At 41.6% G+C, this 14926-nt stretch overlaps 1 protein-coding gene across 3 annotated transcripts in view; it reads right to left on the bottom strand.

Annotated features, from left to right (window-relative positions):
• The window catches only part of TEK (TEK receptor tyrosine kinase), a 97709-nt gene extending 84417 nt beyond the window's left edge, over positions 1 to 13292 (bottom strand). The window contains exon 1 of one of the 3 annotated variants that reach the window (XM_036898074.2): positions 12700 to 13292. In XM_036898074.2, the coding sequence (XP_036753969.1) occupies positions 12700 to 12751 (52 nt within the window). In that variant the 5' untranslated portion in view covers positions 12752 to 13292. The remainder of the gene's footprint in view (positions 1 to 12699) is intronic. The other 2 variants (XM_036898073.2, XM_036898071.2) reach the window with 2 other exon arrangements.
• Between the last annotated feature and the right edge of the window lie 1634 nt (positions 13293 to 14926).

Below are 14926 nucleotides of genomic sequence, written 5' to 3'. Positions count from 1 at the left end.
AATCACACTTTGCTGATGGCTTATGTACTTTAGAGTCACCCAGTGGTCAGGGCTGTATCCAGGCCTGCAGGAGATTACTACAGGCCTCTGGATGTGGCTGAGCTTCTGCAGCTGTTCTCTGTTTCTGGCTCCAGTTCCACACCTCTTGGCAGACAGTTTGTGTGAAAAGCACTGCTGACTACATGTGAGATATACAGAGGGAAGAGGGCTGCAGGGCCAGGTAGCACAAAGCAAGCCCACGTTGCCAGAGGATTTATGTTTGTGGACATCAAGCACTTAAAAGAGGAAGAACAGAATTTATAAATGAGTGATTTGGGTTTTTTTTCAGAAGGTCACACTCCTTTGAGCCCTTCTGCTAGTGGAGAGCGGTTGATGCCGGGCCAATCTGTGAAGCGGACTTAACCCTTCCATAGCTACTCCAGTGGCAAGGACCCCAAATATCCTCCAACTGGCATGGATGGTGATGGGTGGGTAGATAAAATTAGTAACAATATTAATACCTATCCATCATTTTCTACATTTAAATTTTGTTCTAAAGGGTTTACATGAACTAACTCATTTAATCTTCCAAAAAGAACCCCAAGAGGTAGGTGCTATTATGATGCTTGTTTTACAGATGGAGCCAAGTGATCTGCACCACAGCATAAAGCTAGGAGTGGTGGTTGCAAACCCAATAGTTGGTCCCAACTCTTGAACCTTCCTTGCATCCATGTACTTCTTTGGCCTCATCATGGACAGAGTGTACTTCCCAGCCCTTGACTTGGGGCACAGCAAGTGGCTTTGGGAGTGACAGTGCACTAGTTCTGAGCCTAGGACTTTGGAAGCCTCACTTGTTTTTTTTGTTTCTACATAGCCCTCTTATATCTCTAACATCACCGTGAGAACAAAACACCTGGGTAAACTGCTGACCCAAGAAGGATGAGATACCTGTGAGTAGAGTCACCCAGAAAGCCCACATACCTGCAGCAAGCAGCAGAGCTGTCCCAGCTGCTGCAAACTGAAACACAACCACCTTGCTGTGCTTAGCATGAATCAGCTGATCCTTGAATGACCCCAAGACATGAGTAATAAATGCTGGTTTAGTCACTTAAAGTTGAGATTAGTTTGTTACCCAGCAATAGCTAACTGACAAAATGATAAAGCTGAAATACAGCCTCAGGCAATCTGACTCCACATTAAGCTCTAATTTATATTGTCCTCCACACTTTCTATTAAATTGAAGAAACTTAGCCTCTAAAGAGTTGAACAAGCTTGAGCAAAGTGCTGAACTCTCTGGGTCTCAGTGTCAGCATCTGTAAAATGGGCAGGTTGAAACAAATCAGCATTTTTTAAGGTACTGAACATTAGTTCCTCATGACACTAAAAAAAGGGGGGTATTCTATTATACTCTTGGAACTGATATTTTGTGAACACACTTCAGAAGCATTAGACTAAATCATCTTTTAAGCCTTTGATGGTTCTAATATTCTATTATTCTAGGTTACAATGTATGGCCCCTCCATAGAAATACCTACTCCATTACCATGTATTTATAAAACTACAATAATTCCCTAATTCAGGTAACTTGGGGACCACATCCATGGGAAGGGGAGAGTCTATGATGGAAGAGATCTTTCCCTATGTCCTTCAGACCTCTGCATATCCTCCCAGCACCTTGAGAAACGGTGGCAGAGAGGACCTCACCCCTTCTACCAGACACCCTAGAATCAAGCTTACAGAAAAGCACATGGAAACAGGAACCTGCCAGGACATGGGACCTCTCAGAAAGGCATTACACTTACCTACTCTACATCCTCACCTCCCTCAACCCAGCCCTGAAGCTTCCACTAAAAATGTTTTGCAACAGCACCTAGTCAGCAAATTCCCAGTCCCTTTCCTTACTCTGCTCCTGCCTCTGCAATTTCTGATGTATGTGGTTAAAACTCCCTCCTACCTTGGCTTGTCTTATTGAGTGCCTTCAGTTTCCTTTTCCTTTACTTATATCAGCCCTTGATATAAGAGTCCCCAGGACTACCCTCCTATCCTCTTCTTGGGCAATCTCATTCCCTCACACAACTTCATCTTGTATCCTAACAGCTCCCAGAGAGTCTCTGTCACTGCCCACTGAGCCAGTCTCAAACCAAATTACTTCTCTCCAGCCCACCTTCCCAGCTTTATCCCCTGCCACCTACTTCAATGTACCCTACAGTATAGTCATGTAAAGCCACTGCAAAAATGTTTCTTAAACTTTCTATTCCCCGTGTTTCATGCTTTTCCCCCTGCCTAGAATGTCTCTATTGTTCACTTCTACTCATGATTTTTCACCAAGTATAATGCTACTCATCCTTCTCAAATGTCACTCTGTTGGTGAGGCCCCTGTTCTCTTCCAGGATTACTCCCTCCAGATTCTGTGCTCCCAATGTACATTGTCTGTATCTAACCGAGCAGAGCTCCTCACCCACCATACTACAAGCCACTTGAGGTCAGATCCCTCTCTTAAACATCTTTGCAACTTCAATGTAGATTCCCAGCACAGACAATGGGCTCAGTAAATGTTAGCTTGAATGTGAATATAACTGACCCACCCATTCCTCCACTAATAGGCTTTGCCCAGTGGTTTGCTGGCTGATTGTTGGGCCATTTTTGAAGGATACTCAGTATGTCCAAGGGGTAAACTAGGTCTTGTCTGAATTTATGAACACATGTCCATGTTTCCTGGGAGAGGCAAGATTAGAGTCCAAGACAGTCCTTTGAGACAGGTTGATCACCATGAGACTCTCTTTCACTTTGTTCATGTCACTAGGACAGTATTAATTGCATGCCCATTATTCTTATCTTTTTTATTTGGACACACACACAGAGTTCTAAAAATGACTGGTTAACGCAGTTATGGTATTGTCTCCCAAACTGCATTAATTCATGTATCACATTTATGATTCTTGCTGTGTCTACATGCTATCTATACAATTATTCTATTAGCCATTCTCTCAGTATTAATTCATCTTTTCTCTTTCACCTCATATTAATTAGGAATATTCATGAAATTACATAACTGATGACATACATACACACATATATCTATCTCTATAATAAAAATAAATAACATAATTAAAAATATTCTTCCAAGCACCACATAAAATCATCTTTTGGGCCATCAGTAGTATATTTAGCACACTTGGGGAAGCACTATGTCAGAATATTTAATCCAATGCAAAACCATTTATTAAAGATTTCCTTTGCCAGCCAGTATGTTGGCTGGTGCTGAGAATACTGGAATGCCAAATACAGCTCATAGCCTAGTGGGAAAAACCAGCAAGTGAACTGTAAATAGTAATTTAATGTTCTGAGCAAGCAGGCAAGCACAAAGGTGACTGTATCCGAAAGCAAATCCTTCCCATCCCAGCTCTTGCTCCAGCTGCTTCTGCAGGGACCACTTCCGAGCAGGCCTCCACTCGAGCAGGTGCAGTCTCAAAGCAGCTCATCCAGAGCCCATGCAAGCATATCTCACTTTCTCCCTGGGACTTTCTCTGGCACAACAGCACAAGACACCAACAGTAACTCATTATCTCCGTACATCTAAATAACCCCTGAACAAAGGCCACAGAGAGCAATGGATGAACGCTTCTCCTTTTCCTTCACAGGTAAACAGTTCTAAGTCTCATTTCATAAGGCTCCTCAGAAGGTCAGGAGCATCAGGCATCTGTGGCAGTGGCCAACATGATACCACATCCTCGTACAGTTCCATCCCCCTAGTCGCTCACTTGTCCTCCCTGGGATCACTTCCTAAACAACCTAACTGTACATTTGCCTTTGCCTCAAGACACATTTTTGGTGGAACCCAGGCTAAGGCAGGGCCCTAATCCACGCAAGGAGGTTGAGCAGACTTCTTGAAAGAAATAACACCTGAGATAAACCTCAAAGAAAGAATAAGTCAGGCAGGTGAAGAAGAGAATGTGAAGAGGGCATTCTGGTACACACAAAGGCATGGGGGTTTAAAGGGTATGTTTGGGAACCACAAGGAGCTGGTTTGACTGAAATACACCTCCAACATAGCACAAGGGACTGAGAATCACTAGAGCCTGGTGAAGGCAGGCAAAGACCACAACCAACTACTGCTACCACCTACTCTCTGATTCTGAAGTGGTAGCAATGATTAAATCAACCCCAGAAGATTATAAAGTGCTTTTCTGATCCATGAGGTACTGTGCTGGGCACAAAGAGGAGCTGGGAGTAACAGGCAGAAGAATTAAAGATGGTGATGAAATGGGGGCAGAGCTCTTCACGTACACTCCAGGATGGGTCCAAAAGACTAATAATGAGCAGAAGTGAGGCACATTCTACTTGGGACAGTGCCATAGTAAATTGTTAAGAACTAGGAATAAGTTTGGGATAAATGAAGTGGGAACCTACAGATGACAAATGATCTGTTCAGTAAAGACCAGAGAAAAGAGGAAATTGGAGGTTGGCAGGAGAAAAGTAGGGGGTACCATCTTGCCATTTGGTAGAGCCACAGCAGTTAATTCCTCCTACCTAACACTCCAGATATTTAGCAAAACCCCGCTTTTCTCTCCTTGCTCCCGAGGTAAGGCCAAGCTTAGTGTACCAATGCTGAGTGTCACCAAGGTAAGCCGAGGCACTCTACCTGGCATGGAATATTAGTTGCCTGCCCTCATGGATGGAGATATGCTTTGAAAGGACTGGCATAAGGCAACATAAGAGGGCCCAGCTTTGTTGATAAGCAAACAATTAAAAGTGTCTGATTCTGAGTATTTATTGTACACCAAGTACTTTTAAGTAGTAGCTCTTAAAACCTTTCCCCAAACCACATGAATAAGGACTGCTATCAGACTCATTTTCCAAGAACTAGCCTGAGGTGACCATGAAAACTAGTAGGACAACTAGTAGGATGTGTTTGAAAGAGCTCAGAATTTGGGTACAGGCCATTCTCAGTGTAACTCTTGTCTCTATCATTTCCTACTGAGATCATGGTGTCACTCAGGACTATTTGCGTTCAAGAGACCGAAACCATCTCAAAATAGTGCAAGCAAATAAAGATAACTGGCTCCCATAACTGGAAGGTACAGGGATAGTAATCTGAACCCACTGGACCCAGCACTCAAATAATATGAGTGTCTGTTTTGGCCCTGTTCTCTCTGTGTCACTGTCCTCTCTCCTGCCAAAGACCAGCTACCTGCAAGTGCCCAGGGAAGCTCGTAGCTCCAAGTATCCAGTGTCCTTACTGAAAAAAGAGAACACCTTGCTAATAAATTCTGAGAGAAACAGTCTAGCTGGCTCTGTTGGGTCAAGCATCCTCCATCTGAACCAACTGCTGCTGTCAGATGGACGGCACACACTGTGTTAAGTGATTGGCACTCCCCTCAGAATCACATAGAAACCATGGCAGTGCTTGAAAACTAGGGATGTTGAGCAGTCCAAAATATGGATGTCTACTACATTTTAATCTTGGGCAAGTCACGTAATCTTTGTGAGCCTCAGTTTCACCATCTATTTAAAAAAATGAGTAATATCTATTGTGCAAGGTTGTTGTGAGATATTAGAATTCATATTAAACCCTTGGCAATAGAGGAATTCAACCTATAGTGGTCATTTTTGCTATTACTGGTACTATTATTGTTTTGTGGTTGTTTTGGACACAGGGATCGGAATTTGAAGCCCATCCCAGATTCCCAGATGTCTAAAGCACTCCTGTCCCCAGGGTGGAGCCTGCTTTGTCTCTGCAGCCAGACGCCTTGCACAACCCAGGCCCTGTGTGCCAAGGTTAAGCTGGTTCACCATCTGACGGCCACAGAGTGGTGAGGGCCTCCCCGGCCCCAGCAATGTCAATACTGCCTTCCTGACTCCGCCTATTGTATCTGGAGGAAAGTGGCCGAGCATTGTCTTCCAGTGCTCCCCCCAGGAAGCATGATATCACCCTCTAACAAAAGCGGGAAAGCTGACGATCTGCTGAGATGGGTGTGACCACCACACACACCTCCCTGGTCAAGCTCTGGGCAAGGGTCTCTGACAAGCAGAGAGCAAACAGCAGCTGCCCACACTGCCCCTCACCTGACTGCCTGATGGGCCCCTTTGGATCATGTTTCAATTTCTCCCTCTCTTTCTTACACCTATACCGTGTCAGACATGGAAACACCAGGCAGTGGGAATGCACTCCTTCTAATCAGCAGATGTGTTGAGAAGAGCCAGGACACTGCCCATCTGGCAGACCCATGTCCCCACACCTGCTCCCAGAGCCTTTGGGAAGGAACACGGGAAGAAGGATGGTCCCATTACTGAAGGGACAAAAGGAGGCAGTGGGGGTGGGGTGTAGAGGAAAGCAGGCATGGCTCCATCTAAAATACATTCTGCATGTGTGATGTGAGTTAACGAACAGTCTGGCCAGACTGGTGGGAATTGGGTTATCAGTTTAAAATTCCAGAAATAAGGGAGGCAACTTTAGACATTCCCTTTCCTGAAGGCTGGGAGTGATGCCAACTGATCTTCTGACATCCCTTCCAGTTCTGGTTTTGCAACTGCTATCAGTGCGGCTGACTCTGTAGAACACCCTTACAGTCTGCGACCCCCATGCCAGACCCAGAGACTGTCACTCTGCTGCCCCCATGACTGTCCCCTTAAAACTCTCTCTTCCTTTAGCTACCATAACACCAATTCTCTAAAACCCTAGGAAAGGAATCTGATTGGATTTGCTTCTCCTACCAATTCCCTGACTGCTTCTTCAGAAGAATCCTTGGCTTCTTCCTCTTTCTCCTCCCTTCACTTAAGCCTTAATATCCATTTATGCTATGGCTTCACTTACCATACACCAAAGATTTCTATGTTTCACTCCCTTGCCCAATCTTCCTCTGAACTTCAGACCCAGAGAGTGAAAATTTCCTCTTTATATGAAACCTCAAAAATTAACATACAAAATAATTATTTGCTCCATCTCAGCCCAGCTCCTTCTGCCATGTTTCCCAGGATACTGAATGGCACCACAGTTACCCAAACCAGAACCTGAGAGTAATGCTCGTTATTCCCCCTTTCTCTCAACCTCCCATGTGCAGCCAATCACAACCCCTACAGTTTCCCTCCTAAACATCTCAATAATGCTCTTCATCTAGGTCATCCTGCCTGGCAGGTTGGTAGGCCAAATTGGTCCAGACCTACAGTCTCTGCCATGTCAATCCATTCACCACACTATTATCAGAGTGACTTTTCCAAGACATAATCTGATATGATAGAACAAACATCACACCAAATTTCAACATGTATAAAATAAATTACAAGCTACTTAAAATGGCCTATCAGACCCTTCCCCATCTGACCTCAACCTTAATTCTACATGTCCACCCTATATTCCAGCCTTACTCAATTTTCTTGAGCTTTCCCTGCTATTTCCCTGCTCCCTTTAATGGGAAGGGAAATCTTCTTAGTTTTCAAATCATATGGCAATAAGTAAGTCAATTACAGTTGGCCATAGTTTTTGGCAGTATTTATGACTAGGAGTTCTTGCTAAGTAAGGAAATTTTAACCTACACATTCTTTTCAAATAGTATTAATTTTATTCATACTAAATTTAACAATTATTGAAGTTAACATGTTTGTAGACATTCAATTAACTGTTTAAATTTTAAGTTTCATTTTTTATTATTGGAACCACTAAAAATTTTTGTAGCCTTTGAAAAGCCAGCTTTTATATATACCCCTGTTATATCATTTATCATAATGTCATATAATTCATCTGCCTCGATTCATCTTTCCTACTACAATGTGAGTTTAGCAAGGGAAAAAAATAACTCATTCTTTTTTGCATTCCTGGTATCCAGTACAATATTTGCCACAAATTAAGTCCTGAGTATGTCTTCATTGACCAAAATGATTTTTGAATAAATGAATGAATGACAGGCAGGCAATAATTCAATTAATGTCTAATGAATGAAAGCATGCATATCTTTTAAATGATATTCATAATACAATATCTAATATTCAGTAAAGACCTGGTTAAACTCATTTTCATGAGAGTTTCTTTCATGCTTCACACCTAAGAAAAGGATTTTCCTTTGACCTTATTTAGATCAAACATTTAACATAACCCAACTTTTAAGATATGAGTGAATTACTACTTGCAATGTATATGAGATCAGTTGTTGTGGTTTATTATTATGATTTACTTCAATGTAGCTAAAACCCTTTCTACAACATTCCTATGATCCTTCAGGTCTCCTGTAGTGCAGCAATGGTTTCTGACTGTAGCATATTAAACTCCATCCAGTAAAGATTACTGAACCTTAAATATCTGCATTATGGAGAATAAAAAAGGAATGATATCTATTGTCAAAGGTGTTCGTGGTTAATCGGGCCAAGTTTATGTGCCCAAAGGGCAAAGATACAGCCTGTGTGTTAAAAGGACTCAGAATCAGGGGCAGAACATCATAAGGAAGAGCTGCCTAGGTGAGTTCAGTTTAATTGGTTTGCAGAATAGACACAAGAATGTCATTTCCAAATGGAAGGAATGGCATGAACAGGAGCCAAAAGGAAAGAATGTATAGATTGTGGAGATGGGTTCAGCTGAAGCAGAGGGGCCAGGAGCAGGGACCAACTGGCAGGTGACGGGAAGCCCTGGGTAGTAGGCCTGTGCTCTGGCCTGCGGGGGAGTGACTGGCACAAACTGGAGAAATGGGATTATGTTGAGGTCTATTAAAAGGAAACTGATTCTGTGAGTGGTAAGTGAGTCCTCTACATCCTGGAAAAGATTAGACCAGTCTTGAACTATCACAGTGGTCCTCATGGCAATGTTTCTCTTTCGATTACACTAGCTTCATTTATTAAGAGAGTGCTTGCTAGCTAAGCACTTTACATGCAGTATCACACTTGATGCTTATAATAACTCTGGGGAAATAGGTATTCTCATCCATAAAAGCTGAGAAAACTGTGGCTTAGAGAACTCAAAAAACTTGCCCATGGTCATCCAATATGATCTTAATGCCATGTTTGTGACTTCAAAATCCATATTCTTAACTCCTTCTTGTGCATTCTTAATTAGTTCCACCTCATTCCTATAGAGTGGCTTCAAAAGAGAGTCATTAGAACACATGTGCTTTTTTTTCCCTTGAAAAGCATGTTGAGTTCAAAATTCAGTGTCAAGTGATGATATTTGGGTCCATATTCAGGAAACACACACAATATTCAGTTTGGTTTCATTAGACAAAGATCTTGGTGGTTTTTCTGACCATTATCCACCTGCTAAGTTATCAGTGAGAAGCCAGACAGTGAAATGTAAAGGATGTGAGAGGGAGTGTAGTAGCCATCACACCCCACCTCCGCTTTTTACTTTCCTAATAGACCATCAACCAATCTATGCCTGAACACTCCCTAGTATGGAGCTCACTCCTTGTGGAGATGGTGATCCAATTTTTTGTAAGTTTCTAACAGTAAACTCTGTCTTTTGTGCAACTCTTCCTATCCCTGGATCTTAGAACTTGAAAAAATACAATGTCAAACTATGTTGTCTTCTATATGGAAACCCTTCTATATGGAAACAACAGTGCTTCGCTCTTTTCTCCTGGCTACATATTCTCATATGACATGTTCCTAAAGCACTTACTGCTTGCCTACTATGTTTGCTCTCAAATTTCTTAATGTCTTCAGTGTTTAATGGATAGGCTTTAAGCAGTAGAGTGAAGTAATTACCATTTCTAATTTGGACCTTACATTTCTACTAATACAAACCATTACCATTTATGTTTTATCTTTTGAGAAAGCAGAGCATGTGTTGGCTTCTGTGAATTTCACCAAGACTTGGATGCATTCACTAGAACTTTCAATGAACCAGGTCTCTCTCACGTTGAACATACATCATTTATTTATTGACTCCAAATGCATAAGTTGATGCTTATCTACTTTGAAATGGTATCTTTGTGGTTTGGTCTATCCTTGCAAACTGGAGGAATCTATTTTGAATTCTGATTTCATGCTCTAACCAATAAGCCATCTACAGGAAATAAATAGGTGGCATAATCACAAACATATCTTTTTAGGGGTAGAGCCCCAGGAAATGAATTTTCAGAAAAATTCAGAGCCCATCCATCTGAATCCCCCAAAGGACATAGCATAGTCTTCTAAGATGGACTTGGAAGTGTCCTTCTCTCCTGAAGGGATATCTTAGAAAAACTAGACTCTTGCAGGAAGAAGAGGCTCTTCCAGGATAGGGCTGAAAGGGAAATGCTGAGACCTCCCAACACAGACAATGCTTAGGAGGGAGCATCTGTGAAGAAGAAAAACTCCTCTTCTGAGAATGGTTCTCATGTGTTGACTCTGATCCCAGCTACCAGACCTCCACCCTTGATTACTCAGAACTGAAAATAGCCCTCCAAGAGCCCTAAGGAGGTTCCAGCTGAGACCATTTCCCTGACCGTATAACCAAAGTTCCTCTGCCAATTCACACAAGACATCTACTATCTCTGAATCTAGGTTGTTACTAAAAATGTCAAATGAGATAGGAAGGCAGCTACTAGAGACTTCCCATTGGATCAGTTGATTACATAGGATATACTATTATGAAGCAGAGTGCTTTGTTTTTCTTTATAACTCTTGAGAGAGAGAACAGCCTAGTTTGGTAAGGATGGGGCATTAGGGAAAAGCTAGTTATTAGACCTGTTTCTAAGCTGAAATTGGCCATGATTTCCAATTGGGAAGGGAAGGGACCAGAATCTAGATAGGTTTGTGGGAAGGCTTCTGAAAATTACATACCTTCTCCAACCTTCTCATGGGTCAGTATCTGTCACCCAAAGCCACCTTCATCGAGGCAAATGTAACATATGTTTTCACTTCTCTTTGTTCAGAAAAAAGTAATGAGAAGTTACTGAGCTAGAGAAATAAATCCATATGCCATAGGTCCCTTGCTCCATTACTGTAGTCTACTAGTGGAGTTTGGTTTGAAGAATGGGCTCCTGTGCTTGTAGACATGATCATGCTGGATTCTTGTTGCAATTTCTAAGCCTTCGGTATTCTGTATTTGTGTTCATGAAGGCTTAGGACAGGAATGTAAATTAAGATTCAATACAATGGACCTACCCTAGAAACCAATCTTGCTAGTTTTACCCCTTCTTTTCAACAGAAGCATGAGACCCCTCTTCTTGGGCCACTCTCTGCTGAAGCCAGTGGTGTGTTTCTAGGGAACTAAGATCTGTGCACAGGCCAACTCTTTTGGCTACATAACTTTCTTGTCTGATTTTATGACAGTCCTTCTAAGCCTGTTTTGCAAAGTGCCATAATATAATCTCTTGGAGGAAAAAAAGTGAACTAAAACAGTTGTGTGTATGTATGTGTGTGCATTATTTAACCAAAGCATCTCAGGCTTCAGTAGACCCCTGGGGTTTGCATTACTATAATCCCTAGTGTTGAATCAGTTGCAGATTTCATGTCACTGATAAATGTTGCACAGAAAAAAAAAAATCAAAAGTGAGATAATTATTTGGTTTCAAAGTGCATATTAGAGAAATCACTATTTCTACACTAATATAAGTATCTATAGAAATATTGAAACCATTTTGAATAATTTATTTTCAATCTGTATTACACATTCTTAGTCAAAATACTATTGTCTTCAATATAACTGGTGTTGAAAGCAAACTGAAGAGCTATAAACAAGTTACCTATAATTCTGTTATCTTACTGGATTATTTTTGAATACTTAATATTTCAAATATAGAATAAAAATAATACAGTGGACATTTATGTATATATGGATCAAATTCTATTAATATAGACTGCACCATTAAGTTCAGTGAATTTTCTTAGTTTCATTTCCATTACCCATTCTTTTTTTTATTAGAATGCTTTCAAATTGAAGGGCAGAGATTGACAGCAGTTATAATTATAGACAATTAACAGTTGTGACTTGCACTTAAGGTTCTGATACCACTTTCAGCCAGTGTACCATAGACTGAATGAACTAGAGGCATGCTCCTAACCAGGGAATCTGAGCAACAGACACATTAAATATAAACATTCAAGTCAACCATTCCTAAACTCCACAACAGGTTTTGATAATCTCCTGTGCCCATGATCTGAATAACTGCCTCAACTTTCATTTCATTGGGCCAATAAAGACGTCAGGAGTTACTATATACCAAATAGTTTTAAAATAAAGCAAACATTATATAGCCCTCATTTCCCTGACCCCAACTATAACAGAAAACCAAAAGCTTAGCATTTGACTGCTTTTATTAAAATAGGTTATAGATATGAAATCTTTAAAGAAAAACATTTTTGTTTGCATTTAATGACAATATGAATATTGCCTTAAGTGGGTCCCCTAATTTTCAGCATGGCTTACATTTTTAAAAAAATTACTGTTTTATTTGAAGCAGATAAACCCATATTTCTTTTTTGTTTTTTTTTTAATCAAAAGAGTCCCAAATGAGGAACAGTAAAATAATGTACCATAGTAAGTGCATATCTTCAAATAAAGTGACCTAATCAGTCCTCATAGTGTCCGTGTCTGCACGGGACAATTATGCAGAAGAGAAGCTCTAGAAAAATCGGTTCATTTCAAAAGAACTTTGCATTTAAATCACTGCATCTATTAAATGGAGAGTCATGGAGAAACTGTGCCTCTGCCACAGCTGCCCCTTGTTATCAGCACGAAGAGCTGGTGAGAAAGCCCAGAATCACTGTTTAAAACAAAACTACTGAAAAAAAGACAGTAAAGCCAAACCTTACCAGAAAGGAGCAAGCTGACTCCACAGAGAACTAAGCCGGCTAAAGAGTCCATGCTTCCCCAGATCTCTCCATCCAGTTTGCGCAGCTGTGCATGAGGCCCCAAGGATCCTTTCAGACATGCAGAGCTTTGTGACTTTCCACTGGCATGTTCTACTCGGTCTTGTTTACCAGTCAGAGGCAAGAAGGAACAGCACAGAAGCACGCTGTAACAGTCTCATTTCTGTCTGAGCACAGGGAGTTTTAAGTTCCTTTTTCCTGTTTCCTTTGTAGATTAGGATGGGAAAGGCCGTATCTTAAAGGCATTTGGTATCAGCAGGGCTGGGGCCACGGCAAACCCTACCCATCTTGCAGTTCATCAAAAACACTTACCTATGACTGTTACTTTTGCCTCTGCTTTTGCGGCTGATGCTGAGGTAGAGGAATTCTCGTTGCAAGTGTGGGTCCTGGTCAGCATTTTCAGAAACAATAGGGGTATCCTCTCACAGGCGGGAAACAGAATAACAAGCCCTCCGCCTATGTATGGTATGCGATGACCGGCCCTTCTCAGCCTTCTAACAGCTCCCGTGGTCCACCTGGGATCCCTGAGACAAGGGGCTTTTGGGTGCAGGGAGTGGTTTTTGCTTTTCTTCTCTTATTTTAACCCACATGATTTCAATTGGGAAAAGAAGTTTTCTGTGATGAGGGAACACAACCCAAAATGCAGCTAATCTGGGTAATTACCGGTGAGGTCAGTGCTCAGTGTAGCCACAGAGACCAGAGTCCAAAACTGTTAGCCTGTTTTCTTTTACACAGATGGTTTATTTATTGGCCAAGAGCCCGAAAATGTCCATGCTACTGGCTATAGCTTTGATTTTTATTAACAATTCATCTGAAGGTATTTAATTTCATAAGAGAACTTGGCACAGAAGGATTTTTTAGTAATGAGAGGGATTTCATGGTAATTGGCCAGTGGTGCTTCAGAAGAAAATTACATCCAAAAATTTTTAAATAACCTGTTATGGATAAAATGAAAGTTCCTGTGGCCAAGATTCTCACCTGGCCCTGGCTGGCTAGCTGCCTACACAGGTGTGGGCAATATATCGCTATTGACCATATAAAGAGCTCTGCCCAGTGCTCTGGGTGACATGGTGGCATGGCTGCAAGGCTGCAGGAAAGCAGAGCAGAGGCTGTAGTGGTGGCATCGCTGAGGACAGAGGCTGAGACCAGCTTGCTGCAAGCAGACTCGCTCTGAGTGGATGGGATTTTAGTGACTGACCTGCCACTGTGGATATAAAGTTGGGTCAAACCCTTTCACCCCAAGAATGTTCTAGTATCATTTCTTCAGTCACACTGAATCCATTATGAACTTGCCCAGTGCTGAAACCCATTGGCAAGACACCTGTGTAAAAACCAACTCTAAGTGATTAGATTGGGATAAAAATATTATTCATAAAAGCAGAGAGGGTATATAGGCCAAAAGGAAAATAGTCATTGGAGTAACAATAACTGACATGAGAGCAGAGATGCTAAATTTGTCCAGACAATAATTTCTCCATAACACCCATGAATTATGACTTCAGAGAATTGATACTCTGTTCATCAGCCCACCTTTGTACCCACAGGAAAAACTGCTCCTTTCCCTACTCACCATAGGAAAAGGCAGACGCTGCTTGTCTTGCCTAATTTCTGTCCCAGGTTTTATTGCATCAGTGATAACCTTGAGAACCAACTGATGTTTCCAGTCTGCTGAGGTAGAAGAGCTCAGGCTCTGTTTTCAAGCAGTACTGGAATCATATACTGGCTGGGTCACATGTGTGGCCTGAGACAAGTTACTCAATTTGAGTTTCAGTTTCAACAGCTGTAAAATGGCAATATTTCCATCATGGGTATTTTTGAGAGGATTAAATGGTTTAAAAACATGTAAAAATATCTGGCACTGTACCTAATTCATAGAATGCTTTTGCTAAGTGTTAATATTCATTTCCTTGTCTTTCCACTCTGTCTCTGATTTTGGTCCCAAGAGCTTCGTCCAGAAAGCCATTCTCTAATCCTATGAGATGGCTTTCTGTTTGTTATTTGTAAAGAACCAGTCTAGGAGTCGGGGAGTCTGGGCTGGAGGCCTAGCTCTGCCAAGCTGCCTGTGAGGCCTTGGACAAGTCATTTCCTATCCCTAGACCTCAGTTTCTTCAACTGTAAAATGAAGGAGTTAGACTGGATGTGACTAATTTCCCTCTGATTGTAACAGATC

The sequence above is a fragment of the Manis pentadactyla genome, chromosome 3 (genome assembly GCF_030020395.1).
Source record: "Manis pentadactyla isolate mManPen7 chromosome 3, mManPen7.hap1, whole genome shotgun sequence".
NCBI classification, from domain to species: domain Eukaryota; kingdom Metazoa; phylum Chordata; class Mammalia; order Pholidota; family Manidae; genus Manis; species Manis pentadactyla.
This window is presented reverse-complemented; position numbering and strand designations above follow the sequence as displayed.